Here is a 22,929-nt window from a genome sequence, read left to right as displayed (position 1 = left end):
TCCCAAGTGAATATCATCTCACTGTTGTAGAGCTCAAAATGATTAACTGTATGGAGGTTACTGTATACTGTAGAGCTTATTACTGCAAAAGGAATAATCTGATGAGAGGATCATATCATTGAAACACACAATGAAAACAGTGAGCTGAAGACAGTGATTGCCTTCATCCTAACTTTTGATTCATCATCAGTGCTAAGTTTCATGATGCGAGCCTTGTCATGAATTCCTGATTTTCTAGTACCTTCCGCCACAGAAGTCGAAAATGCACCAGAACAAATGGACGTGGTCAGCCCATAGAGGGCTCCGCCTCCGTGGTGGCTATTCCACGCAGCGGCTCTCGCGCAGACAGCGGCCAATAGCCGCTCCCTCCAGTTTCGTATATAAGGACCTGCTCTGCCCTAGTCCAGTCACTCTGGTACTCGCTCTGGATTTTGTTTCTGTCTTGCGGGTACTGCGTTCTGGTCGTTTTCTCGTTGTTGACATTTGCCTGGCTTTGGTTCCGAGTGGATTTACTGTTGGTGTTTGGTGTTGTGGTTTCCACAAACCTACATTGTTTATCTCTTCCTTGTTGTGTCGGTCATAGTCGGCCGTGGTCGGTTGTTGTCAGTTGTCGTTGGTCTGTCATCCGACTCGTCCTGTATTTACCCGGTCGTGCGTGCTCCACCGCTGGCGGCTTCCCCACCTGGCGGCTCCGATCCGCAGCCCAAGGCGTTCCCACAGTTGGTTTAGGTTACTACAAATTTCATGCTGTATTTTAAATGCCATTGTTTCATTCTATAATGAGCAGGCAGTACACTGCAAATTCAATGAGATAGATCAACTGTCAAATGCCCACTTCCACAAATTTGCGTGTGCTTTTTGAGCACTGTAAAGCATGAGGTTGCAAATTGACTGTGTTCTGAGACACACATAGAAAGTTTCAAGGTTGAAGAATAGGTACATTGCTGAGGGGAATAAAGTTTAGAAATTATTACTTTTGCAGTAGCCTAAAGTTTGCTAGATAGTTTTGTACCCCTGTAAATATATTGAACAATTTGTGTAGGAAAGGACACATGGGGCACAGTGGAGTTCCAACCAAGTATGTCTCTTGAACTTTCTTTGAAAGTATAAAAATGTCAAAGTAGTTGTAAGCTAGTGTAAAAAATTCAGTAATATCCAGTGCAAAATCCAAATACACAAGCAGTGTCGTTTTCAGAAGACAGTTGTGGTATGACGTTTTAAGCTTCATATAAGGCAACAATCTGACTGGTATGGTAAATAGGTATTTAACTAGACTGTCTCCACCCATTTTGTGCACTTGTTGTGATTCTAGTAGGCGTAATGGGTTCTATCCTAATGTATCGTCATGTGTAGAGTATCTTTGCTCCCCACAGAATTCATATCGGTATTACTGTCAGACAGTGATCCCTTTAACCAGTAATAAAACTGATAATGTTGGAGGGTATGGCCTGGACCATGCAGTAGAGGGAGGAGAGGTGCTAATATCTCTGCCAAGAGATTCATGGATAGAGAGCAACTCGATAGGCCAGAGGATATTGGGCCTATTGCTCTGTGTATTGGTTCTCCCAAGGATCTCAGTAATTGTGTACTCCAGATCACTTGTTTTGACTTAGAATTTTCAGTGCTCTGTCAAGTTGTTCTCACAATATCACAGATCTCCCACGTCATCTTATACAGCTGCTTCCCCTTTCTTCAGGGTTTCTTTAATTTTCCTGCAGATGGAATCTATATTTCCTGTAGTCATGCATGATTCTGCCGTTTTGTGTTTTACTTCTAGTTGCTTTATTTTCTGCATTGTTATATTTTCTCCTTCCGCCAATTAATTTTGCACTCTCAATAAGTGACAGAAAGATCCCAGCACCAATTGAAGATTGAACCCCTTTACATTTAGATAGATAATCGGTTACTTACCTAATGAATCACTGAGAATGTAACATTCTGAAGCAATGACAAACCAATTTATTATCTGTTTGCATCTAATTGAATTATTGTATGAAAATCTGTCATATTAATTTTGATTAAAAACTGCATATACTAGGATCTCTGAAAGTGAGCTATCATTGTGCCTGCATTATTTAATCTCAGTATGGTTGTTCTTTTTTTTCACAGTTGCTTGGTGGTGCAAGTGAACCAGAGCTTAAGGAATTCCAGCTCAGTCGTGACCCCGGAAACTATTTTTACACTCGACAAGGAAATGCTTCAAAAGTAGAGGCAATCAGTGATAGGTCAGATTACAAAGCAACTGGTGGAGCATTCAAAACATTGGGGTTTTCCAGTGCTGAAACAGATACAGTCTGGAAAATTGTGGCAGCAATTCTTCACTTGGTAAGAAAGTGGCATTTGTCTTCTTTTACTGAGCTTTTTGCTGTTTGTTGATGCTTAGTGTTGAGCCAATAATTGTATATATTTTTTCATTTGTATAGTGTTGTAATTATTTGCATCATACGTTTGACTTTTTAGTTTTTCTGGAAGGAAAAAGATGGTCCAAGAGGTATCTTTGTGCTAATATAAGCATTTCATTGTCTGTGTGTAATTTAGTTAATGATTAGTTCACATTCTATTCTATCATCATGAAAGAATTCCCATGGAAAAATGTCTCCAGAACAACAGTCCTCTGTGCTGAATAATGAAAACTTCATGCAAGATTTTTTTAAAGTCAGCATGTGTGAGCTTACACTGTCACAGAGTAATCCATTCAATGTCTGCATCTCAAGGATATCTGGGAATGATCTGACCGTAGGCTTATGTATCCAAAGTGCTGAGTAATGCTGCTGCTATTTTTCCAGTGCAACAAACATCGACGTTCTAGGCTGTATGACAAAAAATTGTTAGCTTTTATGGTTCTTGGGCATTGTGTCATATATGTTGTGAAAACTGCTCATTTCCATGAGACAGCTGCTTGTCATCTTCAGGTGCTTACTGGCTTATTGCTGTTGTGGCTCACCATTTTGTGCACTGGCTCACTATAAAAGTGCAGGTGCCAAGGATCAGGACTGTAATTTAATCGTAAATGAATCGTAGAGGATGTCCACATTCATAGCCACATGGCACAGAAACAGGTTGTGGTCTTCGCATGTCGGTGAGGGAAAACAGCTGCAAGTTGCAGACCCAGTGGTTGTGGAGGTGAATGTAAGGATCTTTGATTCTCCATAGTTCGTGATGAGCCACAACAGCAATCCATTGGTAAGCAGCTGTCTCGTGGAAATACTGTGCTGTTGTAACTACATTTTATGATGCAATGCCCATGCAGTTGTTATGCCGGTAAAGCCTCAAACAACAATAACAACAACAAAAAAAGGAAGGGATGCCAGCTACTAGTTAAGGTAGGCTTAGCATCCTATCATGAAATCTGTAAAAGAGCAGCTATTCACATGGGTCTAGGAATGGTGGAACAAAATTGTTAGAACATAGTGCTTGTAGGAGTGGAGGGTTTACACTTACTAACACATTTTGTTCCATATACACTGGATAGACAAATGGTGAACAAGAAGTACAGAATCACACAGTCCAAGGGTAATCCACGTCTGAGGTGGTTGCTGTTGTCACAGGGCAGGTAGTGTAATATGTGGATCATATGGAGCACCAACGAGAACTGCCATTCCCGGCGGAGCACACACTTGTATCAGGCAGGTCGGCCACTGGCTTCTAGGAAGTGGTGCAGCTATTGTTTTGAGGGCATGGCTTCATTCTGGCATTTGTCTTGTGGTGGCCTCCAAAGGCTTGTAGCCCAATCAGCGGTGCAGGCAGCAAGTAGGGATCAGTTTCAGACAGTTGTCTGACAGTAGAGCATCAAATTTAGGAAGGGAGAATGTACCAGCATATGTTACAGGGGTAATGGGTTCCCTGAATAAGACAGTATGTTGTGGTGATTGGTTGTTGTTGCACTACTACTACTTCTTCTTCTTCTTCTTCTTCTTCTTGGTGCCGAAATATTATAGTAATTACACAGTAACTTTGGCAACGGCCTTGCCGCAGTGGATACACCGGTTCCCGTGAGATCATTGAAGTTAAGCACTGTCGAGCGTGGTCGGCACTTTGATGGGTGACCGTACAGGCCGCCATGCTCTGCTGCCATTTTTCGGGGTGCACTCAGCCTCGTGATGCCAATTGAGGAGCTACTCCACTGAATAGTAGTGGCTTTGGTCAAGAATACCATCATAACGACCGGGAGAACAGTGTGCTGACACCACGCCCTTCCTATCCGCATCCTCCACTCAGGATGACACAGTGGTCGGATGGTCCTGGTAGGCCACTTGTGGCCTGAAGGAGTGGAAAGAAAGGGAAAAAAAACAATAACTTTGGAAGAAACCAAGAAATACACTTGCATCGTCTTCCAGACTATAGATAAATTGTAGTGTTGTGGAATTAAAACTTATGGAACAGAGAAATTCTTACGTTGCTTTGGAAAATTCCATTGATCTAAAAAGTCGTGTGGTCTGAATGAGCAGTTACCAGACACAGGTTGTATATGACCCAGAACAACTAGGAGATCCGCAAAAAATCCGGGAATTTTTTCATCCGGGAGAAAACCGGAAAAATCTGCGGATTTTTTAGAATTCTGGGAATTTTTCAGTGTTTTAGTTTTCTGTTAAATTTTTGTAATTTTGACTGGTAAGAACTAATGCTTTAACAAAGGATATTACTGTATCCCACTACTGCAGAATAACACTTCAACAATAAAACATAAATGAGAGAAAAACACGAAAATAATTTGCAAAGGAAATGTGCCATATACAACAATACAACAATGACACACAGTGCTCATGCAAGCATGTGCCAACAGCAGAATATGTCAAAGGCTTTAGGAAGACTATGCAATGCCTCATAACAACAAATTGCCTCCAATGAGAATGAAGTCACAACTGTTTACATTAGATTTGTTTTAGCAGTTACAAGTGGGCTCTTGCGCATGTGCAGTTTTGAGTCGCATTTGAGCAGTACTTTCTCCTGCTTCTGACTACAGGAATGTGGCAGTTGGCTGTGCAAGCAGTCACAGCAAGCAGCTAGATGCTACCGGAAAAAGGGGTGCCAAATTCATATTCTTGAGGAAAAAAAGCTTTGTTTCACAAAGCGCTTAGCATCCAGCGCACATTAGTCTATTGATTATTCATATGATTTTGAAATGTATCCCTGTTGGTTTTTGAACACATTTTGAGTTGATTTCTGAATGAATCATAAGTTGATTTTTGAATGCGTGCATAGTGTACATGTTGTCTCTGTCAGGAGAATCCTTGTCGCATCTAGAAATAAACTTTTCACTGACAAAATAGGACGGGCCTATACGAGCTGAGGGAGTACAGCCGAATGGATTAATCTCAAATGCCGTCTGATGATGTGGTTGATTGGGTTTGCGAATGATCAGCATTGTTATAATTACTAGTGAAATCCATAGATTCAGACTACCAGAATGGAAATAAGCAACTAACAGGAATAAAAGGTTAGAAAGATCACGTTTATCTTCTCGGTGTATCCAAGAAAATGAAATTTGACCGAAAATTTTTGGCCAGATCGCTACACTAGTAAGGGACAGTTGTACAGTCCCTGGCTAGCAGCCGGTTAAGCTCTATTCTGGAAATAATGTGGAAAACGTGTTGTACGAACACGTAACAATGGCTAACCGGAGAATAATCGCGTGATATCTAAACTGGTGATTCTGGCAGGGTTAGTGAAATTAATCGGCAAACAACTTTTGTCAATGGCAGGAATAGCTACAGAATTGGTCATGACAACATTGTTTATGGAAACAAGGAAGAAGAAGAAATGGGGACATCACACAAATTATGAAAGAATAAGACGATTCAAAATTCATATAAAAATTTCGTAATACTACTGTTCGATCTCATGCTTGAGAAACTGGTGCGTATGAATGAAAAGTGAAACTATTCCCTAACATAAAGCTTTTTGCTTGTAGTAGGCCTAATAGGCTTTTGATATTGGTACTTATTGAATTATATTTGGTCGTGTTATAAAAATGACCATTTGAGCCAAAACAGTCTTGTTAATTTCATGCGTGTTACAAAATTGCTGCAATATTAGATATGCCTATTTTGTTTTATCTAGCAGACAGTGACAAAATAGACATAAGCAGATCAAGAAACCACACCAGTCTTTGGTATTATTATTAGATAACGACATTTCGATTTTTCATGTAGCAAAACGTTTGACGAACTTTGATGAGGTAATCGATTCTTTTGCAGAAAGGAAAACACGCCATGTAAAGCTGTAGCAATATTAGAGAGAAAAAAATGCTAGGAGCTAAGGATTGAAGAAATGTGTACTTTCTTGCTTGTCTATTATCTTTATTGGTTTTATGTATCCTATATTTAATTTTATGCCACAGAAAACAGCAAGTTGTTAGCTAATAGGCAATAAAGAGTGCAAATTTTCTGAAGAGTTCTTGTTGTTCTCCTGATTACAAATAATCCCATTCCCTTTTAATTTAGAGGTGTTTTTTTTGGGGGAAAAAAGAGAGAGAGAGAGAGAGACAGGCTGTCAAACTGGCTGACTGGGAGCAGGAGAGGCACCACAGGACATTTCAGTTTAGATTGTCCTGAATATAGCTTGATGACATCCATTACAAAATATACACGTTTCAATACCACAGAGTGAAATACAGTGACGTGCGATAGAAGAATGCTGTCTGAAGAGGCATGGCACTGCACTTTGGCACACTTAAGACTAAACAACATGTCTTACATTTCCTCGAACACACATGTTTAATGTTTCAGACTTTTCAGGAAGGTGTGCGCTACAAGATGAACATATTTTTGAAAATATAATTTCTTTTAGTATTGATCCAGTTAACAAATATCGTAGATCCAGGGCCGATGCACAGAGCAGTCTGAGTTATAGAGGGTAGTCTCCACGTGACCCGTGTTTACATTTAGTGATTTTGTTGTGTCTCCTTCGTTTACTCTCACATCAAATGAAAACAATATGGATATCTGTGGCTGGGCGCTATCAAGTGAATTAAAATACATTCACATAATTATGGAAGGCTAAAATATGTTATTAGCTTCAGATTTTATTTTATTTACAGCTTTCTGACAGTCAAAAAAATTAATTACCATGGAGGAACTATCCAAATGGGACAGAAATTGGTAGATATGATACGCATGTACAGACAAACAAATGATTACAGTTACAGAAAAGCTGGATGATTTATTCAAGAGAAAGAGCTACACAGATTGAACAAGTTAGTAACATGTTGGCCCACCTCTGCAAGCAATTATTTGGCTTAGCATTGATTGATAGAGTTGTTGAATGTGCACCTGAGGGGTATCATGCCAAATTCTGTCCAGTTGGTGCATTAGATTGTCAAAATCCTGAGGTAGTTGGAGGGCCCCACCGCCCATTATTCTCCAAACATTCACAACCTGAGAGAGATACGGTGACTTTGGTGGCCAAGGTAGGGTTTGACAAGCTTAAAGACACGCAGTAGAAACTATTGGGCGTAGGCCGGCTTTCTCTTGCTGAAGTGTAAGCCCAGGGTGACTTGCCATGAAGGGCAACAAATTGGGGCATAAAATATTGTCAGCATACCACTGTGCAGTAAGGGTGCCACTTATGGCAACTAAAGGGGTCCTACTGTGAAAACAAATGGCACCCCAGAACATCATTTCTCTTTGTCAGGCTGTATGGCAGATGGCAGTCAGGTTTGTATCCCACTACTATCTGGGGCACCTCCAGACAAGTCTTCAGTCAGGATTCTCATTGAGTGGAGTAGAACTGTCTTCAGTGATGAGTCCCGCTTCAGACTGAGCCACAATGACCAGCAAAGATTTGTGTGGAGACACCCTGTACAGCAGTGGTATACCAACCTTATTGTCACTTGCTACACGGCCCAACAACCGTAAGTGGTAGTCTGGGGTGCCATGAAAAGCAGGACCTTTTTGGTTGTCACAGATGACATCCTTACAGCACACGTTGGCATATTCCATGCCCCTTTTTGTTGCCTTTCATGGCAGGAGCCTAGTCTTACATTTCAGCAAGATATTGCCTGCCTGCACACAGCAAGAATTTCTCCTGTTTGTCTTCATGCTTGGTAAACCGTACTTTGGCCAGGTCACTGGATATCTCCCCAGTTGAGAATTTTTGAACAATTGTGGGTGGGCCCTCCAACCAGCTCAGGATTCTGATCCTCTAAAGTGTCACTTGGACAAAATTTGACACGATACCCTTCAGGAGGACATCAAAAAACTCTATCAACCAGTGCCAAGCCAATTAACTGCTTGCAGAGGTGGACCAACATGTTATTGACTTGCTCAATTTGTGTAGCTCTTTCTCTTGAGTCATCCAATTTTTCTGAAATTGTAATTATTTTTTTTGTGTGTATGGGCACATCACATCTGCCAATTTCCGTCCAATTCTATGGTTCCTTCATGTTTCTTTTTTTGTGTTGGAGTGTATGTTGTGCACAAGAACGAATAGTTTTATCGTGATTGACTCGCTGAAGGATCTCCACAATTTTGAGGGCATGCCATCTATTCCTGGGAGCTAATATTGATGATCTAGGTCTTTGATTGCTCTATCAATTTTTTTCGCGGTATTATATCTTCATCTCATTTTCATCTATTTCTTCTTGATATTCATACAGATGATTCTCTTTTCTCCGCAGGTCTCTCTAATTCTTCTGTAGATGGTATCTGTCTTTCCCCTAGTCATGCACACTTCTACAGCCTTCCATTTCTCCTCTAATCATTCATACTTAGCTATTTTGAATTTTTTGTAAGTTTCATTTTAGAGATGTCTGTATACACTTTTGCCTGTTTCACTTTTATAGTTTCTCCTTTTGTCCGTGAAATTCAATATCACTTGCATTATCAGAGAATTTCTACCAGACTTTGTCTTTTCAACTATTTGATGCTCTGTTGCCTTGATTATTTCATCTCTCAGTGTTACTCATTTGTCTTCTGTTGTATACCTTTCCCTTGTTTCAGTCAAACATTGCCTAATGGTCCATCTGAAACACTCAACTACCTCTGGTTCTCTCAATGCATGCAGGTCCCATTATCTTAATTCTCCATCTTTTTGCAATTTCTTCAGTTTTAACGTGCAATTCATAACTAGGGGTCCACATCTGCCTCTGCAAATGTCTTACAGCTTAAAATCTGTAACCATCTGAACACTTCCAGTGTCTGCAGCTCTTTTCCACTTATGCAACATACATACATAATTACATATGCACTACTGTGGTAAATTTGTGAGTGTGTGGCAGATCACTCAAAATGCTGAAGTACCATAGAGAATGAATATTGATAATTCTTGAATGTAACAATTACATCAATTTAAAAGTCAGTTCATCTAATTGATATCTAAAAACTAAAATACAACAAACTGTATTCTTTCTCCTCTTGCTCATTGTTTAGTTAATATACAGGGTGTCCATAAAGTCCATTTACAACTTCAGAATTTTATTACAATGCCAGATGTTGAAATATTTTAACAACATTTCTTTTATTTGTAATCAGTGTCTATAAAAGTTTTTTTGACAGTGTTTAATAGACCTCTGTATGGGTGCCTTTAGTTGCACAAAGCACATCAAGACAGTACTCAACCTCTTGCCATGTTCACTGTAGTATAGGGTCATCAATGATGGCAATGGCATTACGAATCCTTTGCTTCAAGTCCAAAGGAGCGATATCTGGTGAATGCGGTGGCCGAGGAATTGGCCCATACCTCCCGATCCATCTGCCTGGAAATGTTTCATTGAGGAACCGACAAACATGCAGTCCCCAATGTGATGGTGCACTATCTTACTGGAAAATGATAGTTGGTTGTAAGTTGTCAATTGTGTTGCTACATATTCGGTCACAAGGTCGTCGAAGAAAAGTGGACCAATTATTCAGTTGCACATGATTCCACACCACACCACACATTCACTTTTGGACTAACCCGGTGAAGCTCCCTAGTCACATGGGGGTGTTCAGATCCCCACATTCTCACATTGTGTCTGTTTAATCTCCCAGAAAAATGTAAAGTTGTCTTGTCACTGAAACAAACTTGCTTGAGGAATGCTTCATCCTCTGAAAGGCGTTCCAGCATGTTGAGTGCAAACTCTGCCTGTTTTGGCTTGTCATTTGGCTCAAGTGTCTGCAACAGTTGCACTTTGTAAGCGTACAACTGTAAGTTCTTGTGGAGGACCTTATGCACAGTTGAACATAGTAGTTGCAACTGTCTGGCATTAGTGCGGATGGACTTTGTAGGTGAATGAGTGAAGACATTTAAAACACAATTGATGTTTTATTCGGATGTTCTTGGTCACCCACTCCTCCCTTTATCCAACACTATCCCTATCTCCATAAATGTTTTGTGCCATGTATGTGGCTCCTTGGAGTCAAGTAGATCTGTGTGGCCAATGACCTCTCGGGGCTATTATGTTGCTGCCTGCTGGCCTGGCACGTGTGCGAGACCTTCTGGCTGTCATCTGTTGGAGTGGCCGCTGTGGCTTTGCTGTGTAAGCCACTTTCTTGATGCTGATTTCTGACTGGTTGCTATGTTCGTCAATTTCTGCAGGTGATTATGGGACTGATTTCTTCCATAATACTGAGAACCTGAAAATTTCCTCCACACCTGAAGGGATCATGACGATACCAACATGAAACCTAACCATTCTATTTAAAATATAGTTCTGTTATTATTTTAAGATCAATGTTTCTGTATTCTCAGCCAACTTTGTGTTATTTTAAATGTTAAGAAAGCTTTGCTAGTTGTCTTCTTCAGATATGTATATCTTAGGTGCTGACTGGATCCCAACTAAATGAATGTGAATCCAGACAGAGAACAACAGGGATTTGTGGTTCAAGACATGAAGAAGACAGCTAACTAAACTGTGAAAATATTGTGTAAAAGTGACAACACTGATTTTACTGCAAACTTGAACACCTGAATAGTGCAATATAATTCACAGTATATTATTACTTGTCATATTTAGTGATGCATATTGGATGTTATTCAGGGTAATGTGGAATTTACTTCACAAGATGACATTGCTCGGCCAGTAGACCAAGGAGCAGTAAGCCGTGTAGCATCTATGCTTAGTGTGGTACCAGCTGAGCTGACTAAGGCACTAAGCGAAAGGGTTATAGCAGCTCGTGGGGAAGTCATGCAGAAGACCCACAACCAGTCAGAAGCTGAATATGGCAGAGATGCATTAGCCAAAGTGAGAAAATTAATTTTTAATAATATGTCTGTCTTTTAAGTAACTCTTAAATAATGTAAGCTGAAACATTCCAGTATATTTTAAACGCATCTTCCTCTGTCCAACTCCTCCTCTCCTATCTGTTTTCTTAAATTTTGATTTTGAAAATGTAAGAGATGTATCTCATTTTTGCTTTTTTTAGGCTGTGTATGATAGATTATTCACATGGATTGTGGGAAAAATAAATGAGACACTTGGTAGTGGTGATCTTCAGATGAAGAAATCATACATGGGTACAGTGATCGGTGTGCTAGACATATATGGATTTGAAATATTTGATACAAACAGTTTTGAACAGTTTTGTATTAATTATTGTAATGAGAAGTTACAGCAACTCTTTATTGGTAGGTATATATCCTTTCATTATTTTTCATTAGCCATGAGTACAGTTTCCATTAAATGTTAATTTTAATGTTGACAGTGAGTTCGTTTGAAACTCAGAAAATTGGTGTATTTGTTTTTCTGTAGTTAATGCTACACTGTTCCACAGACCTTTAGGCAGTCAGGTTCTTAAAAAACTTGTTATCTGACCAAGATAATTGATTTCTAGTGTGTTGCACAAAAGCCGCCCATATCTACCTGTAAGTTTTGCAGCTGTTCCAAACTCAAAAGTATTTGAAAATATTAATAAACCCTAACCAAATATTTTTAATTTTTGTATGTTAGAAATAACTGAAGTATTTAATATTACTAAGGGTTCTTGTAATTGCTACTTGATTTTGATTTTTCCAGGTGAGTAACGATGATTTTGTTTAATTGCTTATGAGATGTTGAATATTACTTGCTAATATTGATGGTAGTTAATAGGTTTAACCAAAGGATAGTTACTGTGACATAGTTGACACCAAATTTCTTCAAACTGTCAATTCTAGTGTACATCCTCTCCTCTCTGTTCTATGCCCCCCCCCCTCCCAAAGCTGTGGTGATTTCAGTATAATTATTATCTTTGAATAAAAGTGCTGTTTCTATTAATCTCACTGAGTGTTTTTTGAGTTACCTTCCGTACTATACTGTAGCAGTTCTTTGTATGTATGTTCCAAGTTTCATCAAGCTATGTCATTGGCAGCGACATAGCATGCGGAAGTTATTTTTGTCCTTTGTTGTTGTACATCAGTGTATGAAACTTCAGTCTATGTACATAAAATCATATCTGTATGAGACCAGTAAAGTCTCTGAAACTGTGTCATTTGTGTAAGCACCTGCTTACATTTGATGCTGAGGTGCTATTCCAGAACATGGACAACCTCGACAATCCTGTTTATGTGGAAGGGGGAATTCAAAGTAGACTGGGGCGGCAGTGAGAATTTGGATTGAGGAGGGAGGCATGCCAAGGTGATGGATGCAGTTGTGTGAACCACTGTGCCATAGTGGCTAACACACCTGCCAGCAAGCAGGAGACCCAGGTTCAATTCCCAGCCTTGGTACAAATTTTTACTCACTGCTTCAGTCTATATGCATAACACCCAACACATGTTTTATGGGGTTTAAGTTGCTAACATAGGCAGGGTGGTCCAGTCACTGATTATCTCTGTTTCCAAGAGCTCCTCCACTTACGTAGTTTCAATGCGCTTGTTCACTCTCATCCATAAGAAACAAAGTCAGGGCTGAATGCACCCCTGAAAAAATTCACATGGGGAAGGAGTGCTGTGTCACTATAACATAAACAGGTGAGTGTACCATATTCAAAGATTTTGAGGGCAGAACCCTTGTGCAACATTGTCTCCTCACACCATAATACACTCCTGGAAATTGAAATAAGAACACCGTAAATTCATTGTCCCAGGAAGGGGAAACTTGATTGACACATTCCTGGGGTCAGATACATCACATGATCACACTTACAGAACCACAGGCACATAGACACAGGCAACAGAGCATGCACAATGTCGGCACTAGTACAGTGTATATCCACCTTTCGCAGCAATGCAGGCTGCTATTCTCCCATGGAGACGATCGTAGAGATGCTGGATGTAGTCCTGTGGAACGGCTTGCCATGCCATTTCCACCTGGCGCCTCAGTTGGACCAGCGTTCGTGCTGGACGTGCAGACCGTGTGAGACGACGCTTCATCCAGTCCCAAACATGCTCAATGGGGGACAGATCCGGAGATCTTGCTGGCCAGTGTAGTTGACTTACACCTTCTAGAGCACGTTGGGTGGCACGGGATACATGCGGATGTGCGTTGTCCTGTTAGAACAGCAAGTTCCCTTGCCGGTCTAGGAATGGTAGAACGATGGGTTCGATGACGGTTTGGATGTACCGTGCACTATTCAGTGTCCCCTCGACGATCACCAGAAGTGTACGGCCAGTGTAGGAGATCGCTCCCCACACCATGATGCCGGGTGTTGGCCCTGTGTGCCTCGGTCGTATGCAGTCCTGATTGTGGCGCTCACCTGCACGGCGCCAAACACGCATACGACCATCATTGGCACCAAGGAAGAAGCGTCTCTCATCGCTGAAGACGACACGTCTCCATTCGTCCCTCCATTCACGCCTGTCGCGACACCACTGGAGGCGGGCTGCACGATGTTGGGGCGTGAGCGGAAGACGGCCTAACGGTGTGCGGGACCATAGCCCAGCTTCATGGAGACAGTTGCGAATGGTCCTCGCCAATACCCCAGGAGCAACAGTGTCCCTAATTTGCTGGGAAGTGGCGATGCGGTCCCCTACGGCACTGCGTAGGATCCTACGGTCTTGGCGTGCATCTGTGCGTCGCTGCGGTCCGGTCCCAGGTCGACGGGCACGTGCACCTTCCGCCGACCACTGGCGACAACATCGATGTACTGTGGAGACCTCACGCAATTCGGCGGTACGTCCACCCGGCCTCCCGCATGCCCACTATACGCCCTCGCTCAAAGTCCGTCAACTGCACATACGGTTCACGTCCACGCTGTCGCGGCATGCTACCAGTGTCAAAGACTGCGATGGAGCTCCGTATGCCACGGCAAACTGGCTGACACTGACGGCGGCGGTGCACAAATGCTGCACAGCTAGCGCCATTCGACGGCCAACACCGCGGTTCCTGGTGTGTCCGCTGTGCCGTGCGTGTGATCATTGCTTGTACAGCCCTCTCGCAGTGTCCGGAGCAAGTATGGTGGGTCTGACACACCGGTGTCAATGTGTTCTTTTTTCCATTTCCAGGAGTGTACCTTTAACATCACGACGATCGTGTTTTACAGTGTTCCTGGGTGCATTATCTACCCTCACACTCACTGTTTAGTGTGGTTTTGACAGGATACTGTTTCCCCACACACCTTTTCTGATGTGTATTCGACACTGATTTCATTTTTATGGATGAAAATGCACAACCGAATCAGATTGCTTGGGTGGTGGAGCCCTTGGGAAGAGAGGATTTTCAGAGAATGCACTGCCCTACCATTTCCTGCAACTTATATTCCATTGAGCACATGGGGTGTGGAATGCAATGGGAAGACCTATTACAGCATGACCACCATGCAGCAGTTGTTAGCCATGCTGGTGGAAGGATGGACTACCCTGGCACAAGAACTTGTTAGCTACCTAGTGGCAGCATGAGGGTATGCATGGCCATCCATGGTGATCACATACCCTATTAAGAATCTTTTTTAGTGTTTACGGGAACATAATAAATCGTGGAGATTTCAGTGTAACTATTGTCTTTGAATGAAAGTACCATTTCTGTTCATTTCATTGCATGTTTCTGTCAGTTACCTTATTTACTATATTGTAGCAGTTCTTTTTATGTGTGGTCCAAGTTTCACCCCATCTTAATTGACAGTGATAGATCGTGTAAAAGCTACTTTCATCCTTAACTTTTGCACACCAGTTTATTTCCATAATGTTCTCAAGAGGCAAGAAAATGCACTCTGTTGTTTGGTCAAATGTGTAAAACAATTGCTACACAACCATTCCTATAACGCCTACAATACAAGTCATAAACAACAAACACCTGAATGGCCTATTTTTGAAACCTGCAAATCTTTGCAAGATCAAACTCTAATCATTTTTTGGTCTTGTGTACCATTATTTGAAGACTTCATTCTTCAGCCAACTAATAAGGAAAATCAGGCTCTTCCTTGCCACACGGCTTTAGATCTGGCAGTATTTGAAATCTATCCACAAAGTATGTGTAGCCTTAATCTTCCACTTCCACATCTCCTATTCCCACTTTTATTTTTCATTTACTTGATCATCTGCATTTTAAATACTAATTCAGTGTTCGTGCGGCTACCCCCATCGGAGGTTTGAGTCCTCCCTCGGGCACGGGTGTGTGTTGTTGTCCTTAGTGTAAGTTAGTTTAAGTTACATTAAGTAGTGTGTAAGATTAGGGACCGATGACATCATCAGGAGTTTGGTCCCATAAGATCTTATCACAAATTTCCAAATTTTACTAATTTAGTGATTTTATATCTCTCTTGCTAACAGTAAAAGTTAACCTACTTAAGTTTTTCATCAATGAAATTCATCCTCATATCTTGTGTTTGATTTCATTTCTTTGCAGAACTTGTTCTTAAGCAGGAACAAGAAGAGTACTGTCGTGAAGGAATTGAGTGGAAGAACATAGAGTACTTTAATAATCAAATCATCTGTGACCTAGTGGAGCAACCACACAAAGGTGTTTTAGCAATATTAGATGAGGCTTGCCTGACTGTTGGAAAGATTACAGATGAGGTCTGCTTTATTACTGACTTCTGTGTTGATTATCACTGTTTATTTACGAGAATGTGTTCGAAAAATTTCCTAGAATATATGCTTTTTGCATATTTGTTTAATATATTATATGTTTTGTTTATGTGTAATATTTGTATGTTATATAACAAAATACTGAGAGCAAACTAGGCATCTCCCAGTGGAGTGGGGAGCGAGCACTAGGACTGCTGAGGGGAGAGGCAGGGTGAGGAGGGGAACAAGCTCCTCCTCCATGAACTGCAAGCACACAGTGCAGGCAACACAAATGTGTTCCTTAAACTTCTAGAAAAGTACCTATATGTAGGACAGAGTTAACCGTCAGTTAAATTCGTAGTGCTATTGAAACTGAGATCACTGTTTGTACTGACATATTAAATAAAGTCATTAACATCCTCATTATCAGTTACCGTATCAAAATAAATGCAGAATTAGAAGTAGACAAAAGATCAATTTACGATACTAGGAATGGAAGATAAGTCCCTGTTTATTTTTTTAAATTTATTGGATGCCACAAATTTTAGCAAAGCTATAACAACATTCAACACAGATGTATAACAAAACAAGAATGAAACAGGCCAATTTTTCTGAAGCTTCTGATAATTCTGATGCACTAAAAGTCTCATTTTCATACGACTCATTTTCTCTAACTCGTCACTGGTATCTGAAGTGCCAACCTCGACAATGAGGTTGTCAGTGGCTATTTCCATCACACTGTCTTGCCTCCAGTACTCCTGCTCAAGCTGTTGTATCTTTCTGCAGTAATCTTTCCAGTGTTCCTCAGTAACAGCCTGAAAACAAGCTCTTGCAAGAGTCAACAGATTTTGAGACGATATGTCACCTGTAATGTTATGTTCCTGAAAGAGTCTCTTTATTTTTGCCCACATTAGCTCAGTGGCATTGAAATTGCAACTATATAGTGGCAAGTGAATTACTTTGTGGCCCTTTCTTGTTGCCAGTATGTCAACTGCATATGACTTTGCTGCCACTCCATTCTCCCTAATCCAGGAGTACAGAGGCTCCTTTGTCACATTGGATTTTTCTGTTCTGCAGCCACTGTATGATAGATATTTTCCTATAGTATTTGGTGGGTGATATTATTCGGCTACTGGACTATGTTGGTTAGTTATGTGTTACATTGATCAATCTCACAGTAACCGTTATGATGTGAAACGTGTCAAATGTGTATGAAATGCATGCACGAGTCAAGATTCTTTTCTTCTTCTTCTTTTTTTTAAGCTTAAAATTTTTATCACCTACCCCATTCCTTTAAATGGCACAAAATGCATATATTATACCTATAGATTTATTTATTCTTTTTGAAGAATTCATCTATGGTATAGAAGGAGTTGTCAAGTTCAATTTATTTTTGAAACTATTACTACTGTCTGTCAGACATTTTATTTCATCCGGTTATTTATCAGAAAGTTTTACAGCATAATATTTTACCCCTTTCTGTACTAAAGATAGGTTAAGTAGAGGATAGTGCAAGTCTTTCTTTCCTCTGGTATTATAATTGTAAATCCTTCATAAAACGAAAAACACTTGTGGCCACTGTGTGTGTGTGTGTGTGTGTGTGTGTGTTGTTTTGTTGTGTGTATGTCTGGTGAAGGACTTAGTCTGACAGCTGAATAATGTCTAGCAGTCTTTTTACAGTTTACCTGCTTGTTACTTAATGCTTCCTCTATGATGTGAGCAGCAATATATCCTTTTCATGTTGTTATTTAATCCCAGATTGTCCTTTTTTGTTACCATTCTTTCTTATAGCATACGTCTCTTAAGATTGTATTTTTAATTCTGAATGATGTTGTTTCCGTGAGGAATGAATGCACTTTACTTTATGAATCCTTTGTGAAATATAATTGTACTCCTCTTTCCTTGAGCTTCTATGCTGTCTTCACATTTTAATCTTTGCTCGAGAATATTTTCTTTTGTGGTCTATGGCTCAACATGCCATCAAATGGTTTAAGTTCCTAATCTTTATCATCAACTTTTGGTATTGCTATCAGTTTATTTCTATATTTGCCTTTAATTTTTGATTTTGTAGCCTCATTGCCTTTATGGCTGAATGTTTGTTTCCTAATGCATGTGCATATTGTCTATGTAGCAGCATCCCATTTACTATTAGAGATATCTGTCAGATTTAACTTGGAATGATAAGCAGTTCAAGCACATTAACTTCAAACAATGCTATCCATAATTTATGTATTGATTGTGTGTTCATATCTGCTGTTACCAATACAATAACATGTTATTGATATATTTTGAAGGTTATTTATTTTACAGATGCTGCTGGAAGCTATGGATGAAAAACTGTCTAACCATGAACATTTCACAAGTCGCCAGCTAAATCCAATGGACAAGGAACTAAAGCATAAAGTAGAGTTTCGCATTAGGTCAGTTTTGCTGTAGTAACATATTTTTCATATTTCAACAGTTAATAGACTAATTGTATGTAAATTAATGAGACTTCATCTTGTTGCTTGGAAGGCGATGGATAGAATTTGAGACAGTAACCTCAAATGATTTCCAATTGCAATTGTCTTTTTTTTTTAGGCACTATGCAGGAGATGTGGTGTATAACATCATTGGTTTTCTTGACAAGAACAAAGATACTTTGTTTCAAGATTTCAAGCGACTTCTTTTCAACTCATCGAATAAGTTAATTAGCAGCATGTGGCCTGAAGGTGCAATGGATATAACAAAGGTTTGTATATAACATATGCTTTAGTAATATGTAAGAGGTGTTCATTGAAGTAAAGATACAGTGGCCAGTTCTAATCGCAAATAGTTCTGGTGATTGAGAAATGTATTTATTTTGTTTTCATGACATGGGAGGAGAAACACAACTGTTCTTCTTTTTGTTAAATTTTTTAGATCAGGCCTGCACTCACTTTGCTTAAGGCCAAGTGGAATGATTGTTAGAAGTTTGTATATTTTAAGAACACTAATATGCACATATTGGACCTTCAGTTCTTCACAGGGTTTATCCCAAGTTCACAGAGGGCTTAACACATTTGGGACTGTAGTGCACATTGGTTCTACCTCCTGTGAATATATGACACAATTTCCAACATTTTGTTCATTCATAATGCTACCATTAATAGACTGTTTCCTTCACATAATGTAGGCTTTCTTGTCAATTATTTATATCCTTAATGGTTTTGGAAATTGCCTTAGACCATGGCCTAATGGGCATAGTATGGAAATCATGTATCAGTTTCCTTGTGAATACTCTCTGTCCATTCACAGTTTTCATAAATAATTGCATACAAATCCATGCTTCACGTTTAGAGGTCACCTGTAGCACAGCAAAGCGAGGGAATAGGAGGGGGAAAGATCAACTCCAGTGTTATAAAAATTTGTACACCAAAATTGTTTTTCCTATTTATTTTCAATATCTTTTTACTGACAACTCTTTGAATTCTTACATAAACTGTCCTGCAATCAAATCTTCTTTTGACGTTTATGGGGCTAAGTTATTGTTTCAGATACAAAATTTAAGTTGTGTGTTGTTGTATTCTTATCCCCCAGATTTGGCAGACACATCAAATATATAATAGGCTTGACAATTTGATATGGTGGTATGCATTTTGAGCAACATTAAACAAGACTTAATAGTTTGCTTTGTAAAGCTGCTTGTCAGTTGTTAACGTATAGAAATCGTCATAGTCCCCACTACACTCTGATTAAAAGTACTTGATATTTGGTGTTTTTCATGTCATGCTGCAGCATTGCCACATCAGCTGTCAGCGGACTGCCAGTTAAGACTCCAACAACAGCGAACATGCTGCCAACATGGGCAGAAAGACTTTTTCACATTAACATTGAATGGCCCGCCTGCAGGATCCAGTAACAAGTTATGAGTGTGCAGCACATAACTCAAAAACTGCTAGTGAACTGATACTATGGTACAGTGCATTTTCAGTGCCAGACAAGTTTGTGAGTGGCTCTGAAAGCAAATTCCTATTGATGAAGTTCAGCTAACAAGTAATTTTGATCAGACTGTAACTGTAAAATTTTGTGTAGACCTTGTGCCAGTTATTAAATGCTCCAAGCAGCTGTTCTTCATTATTTTATTGCAGTGGGATGAAGGGACACATTGGTTAAGAAATTGAATATCTTATCGGTAGTAGGTGGGGAAAAAATCATCTACATATTCAAGATTTCTATTATTTCCCTAAACAACAGTGATTTTAACATCAATAAAACATAGGTAGTGCCTCTCCACTCGTTGAAGCCATTGCAAGGAGAGCACTGCATCAGCAAGGCGGAATTGTGTGAGCAGCACACGCTACCCATTACTTGCTTTGTACGAATCGTGAAACCATGCACTTGGTAGTGTTGTCACTCGAGTATCAAGTGATGTGCAGTCGCTGAGTGCTGGGCTGCAGGTGCATGCCCCTGCCACATGACTAAGGAAACGTAGATTCTATACAGCTTCATCAAAACATAGTGGCACTAATGAGCCCAACAAGTGTTGGAATGCATTTAGAATTAGAATTTATTTTTACTTTTGATTTCCCATGTTTTATATGGAAAAAGTGTGTGCTGTACACCTGAGATTCACCAAATAACACCACATTGACTGAGTATGGTCATGCACAATGGAAATTAAAGTGGTAATCGATTATTGAATGTTGAATGTTATTGAAGGCCATTGATTTAGCTGTGGAGCTGTAAATTTGCATGAAAGAATAGCTGATGAAATAATGCTCGCGTTCAGTCTGCTGCTAGAATCACACTGACATTATTAATGTTGAGGAGTGTGACAACAGATTAAAATTGTCAACCAAGTGACACTGTAGGTTCTCATTAGTAAATTGATCAAATGACTGAATAGGACTCATTGTAATACATACAATTAATTGATATGAACGGAAAGAGGAAGGGAGTGCGAGGTGCGGTGGTGAGCAGAAATGTGCATTATTCAAACAAATTTCTACCTGCATTATTATTCGAATAAGTAGATCATTTAAACAAATTTATTTGTAACTTAAATAACGAATAATGTACATGTTGAAAAAAGTGAAGAGGGGATTGGAAGACATTTTCCACTTCATTTTCCACTTTTCTACAACAGGTGTAGTTCTTTCAGTAGTGTCTTACCCACAATTTAAAAACAAATAGTTCACCTATATTGCTTTACACGACTAAGGGAGGCTTACAAAAAACTATTGCTGTATAATAACCAAAGAAATGTTGAAGAAATTGGCTCACAAGTTTCAAATGATGATATGACGTAAAAAGAAAATTTTATTTTGAAAGTGATTTAGAAAGTGAAGCTAATGTAGAACCACAATTAATTATTTGCAGAAATTATGGCAGACTTGATGACTTCTCAGTTTTTGCTGAAGAAGATTGTGAGTTGAAAGTCATGTACAGTTAGTAAAATAAAGATCATTGTGGGAGATATAACAGCAATGTCTTCTTTGAATGTGTAGAATATATTTTCTTTATCGTCACAATGGCAAATCTTCATAAATCGACCGAAACTTCTGATAAGATTTTTGAATAAAAGATTCCTTGTGAAAACTAATTTAAAGGCAACAGGAAGTAGACATGTTGAATAAATGACAAGGAATTCGAGTAATAAATACTATTTTAGCTCAAATTTTTCTGTTATTTGTAAAATTTTATTCACAGTTGACAAATAAATGTTTTTATTCATCTAAGTGAATAATCCAGAATGAGATTTTCACTCTGCAGCGGAGTGTGCGCTGATATGAAACTGCCTGGCAGATTAAAACTGTGTGCCCGACCGAGACTCGAACGGACCTTTGCCTTTCACGGGCAAGTGCTCTACCATCTGAGCTACCGAAGCATGACTCACGCCCTGTACTTACAGCTTTACTTCTGCCAGTATCTCGTCTCCTACCTTCCAAACTTTACAGAAGCTCTTCTGCGGACCTCCCGAAAGAGTGCTAGTTCTGCAAGGTCTGCAGAAGAGCTTCTGTAAAGTTTGGAAGGTAGGAGACGAGATACTGGCAGAAGTAAAGCTGTGAGACCCGGCGTGAGTCGTGCTTCGGTAGCCCAGATGGTAGAGCACTTGCCTGAAAAAGGCAAAGGTCCAGAGGTCGAGTCTCGGTTGGTCACACAGTTTTAATCTGCCAGGTAGTTTCATAAGTGAATAATGTTTCAAATAATATTTCCCATTCATGAATAATGAATAATTTTTGTGTGTATTCATTATTATCCATTGGACGGTATTTTATCTAGCTCTGTTTTAAAGCAAAGTGCATTGCACATATGGACACTGCAGATTCATAGCCTATGTGCTAATGAATTCAAGTGTGTGACATCTGCATGCCTGTGAACAATCACTTAGTTGTCTGTGCCATTTACATGATCATGTATAAGCTCTCATGTGGCCATCATTAAGTGAGGTAGTATTGGTAATCTTCAACAACTTCTGCTGAGGTATGCAAAGTGTACTTGCTCACTACCTTGCGCACTGTAGCTGCGTTAATGCCACATGGATCAGCCAAGCACTTGCCATGCTCTGGTGGCAAGTCAAGATGCTGTTGCATCCCATACTATACCTATATGGAAGCCAGTTATAGAAGAGCACTTGAGAAAGAGGCACGTGCTCTGCTGTCAAGAGTACTAACGACCCAGCATTGATATGACATGCAGAATCGTATAGAAATGGGGAACATATAAACTAATGAGAGGCTCTTGAGTATATCAAGAATACTGTGAAGATGCTGTCCATTAATTAATTCAATAAAAGGAGGGGAAGGACAGATTTGGTCTTGAGAGATTACAACCAGCTGCCTTTTGATTATATGGTCTGAGATAGTGTATCAGTTGTGTCCATGTGGAGTAATGGTTTCCTACGAAATTTCATTAACATTTAGTTTATATATAAATTCATTATTTTTTTCTAGTATGTACTTACATGTTAGTAATTTAAATGTAAATCATTACTTAAAATCCATCTTATTGTGTATTCTGCAGTAGTTTTACACTTTATTTTTCTCAAATATCTTTCTTTCTTTCTCTCTCTCTCTCTCTCTCTCTCTGTCCCATCCCATTTTATGATTCTGCTGAGCTGTTACTGGG

General features: G+C 39.7%; 1 protein-coding gene across 2 annotated transcripts in view; it reads left to right on the top strand.

The window, feature by feature from the left end:
• LOC126354822 (unconventional myosin ID) overlaps window positions 1–22,929 on the top strand; it is a 140,925-nt gene that overhangs the window by 45,877 nt on the left and 72,119 nt on the right. For both annotated transcript variants that reach the window (XM_050004764.1, XM_050004765.1), the window contains exons 5-10: window positions 2,110–2,325; window positions 10,958–11,161; window positions 11,343–11,544; window positions 15,680–15,849; window positions 18,151–18,260; window positions 18,421–18,571. In XM_050004764.1, coding sequence (XP_049860721.1) covers window positions 2,110–2,325; window positions 10,958–11,161; window positions 11,343–11,544; window positions 15,680–15,849; window positions 18,151–18,260; window positions 18,421–18,571 — 1,053 coding nt within the window. The remainder of the gene's footprint in view (window positions 1–2,109; window positions 2,326–10,957; window positions 11,162–11,342; window positions 11,545–15,679; window positions 15,850–18,150; window positions 18,261–18,420; window positions 18,572–22,929) is intronic.

The sequence above is a fragment of the Schistocerca gregaria genome, chromosome 3, assembly GCF_023897955.1.
Source record: "Schistocerca gregaria isolate iqSchGreg1 chromosome 3, iqSchGreg1.2, whole genome shotgun sequence".
Taxonomy (NCBI): Eukaryota; Metazoa; Arthropoda; class Insecta; order Orthoptera; family Acrididae; genus Schistocerca; species Schistocerca gregaria.
The sequence above is the reverse complement of the archived record's forward strand: the minus strand, read 5'-3'. Positions and strand labels throughout refer to the sequence as shown.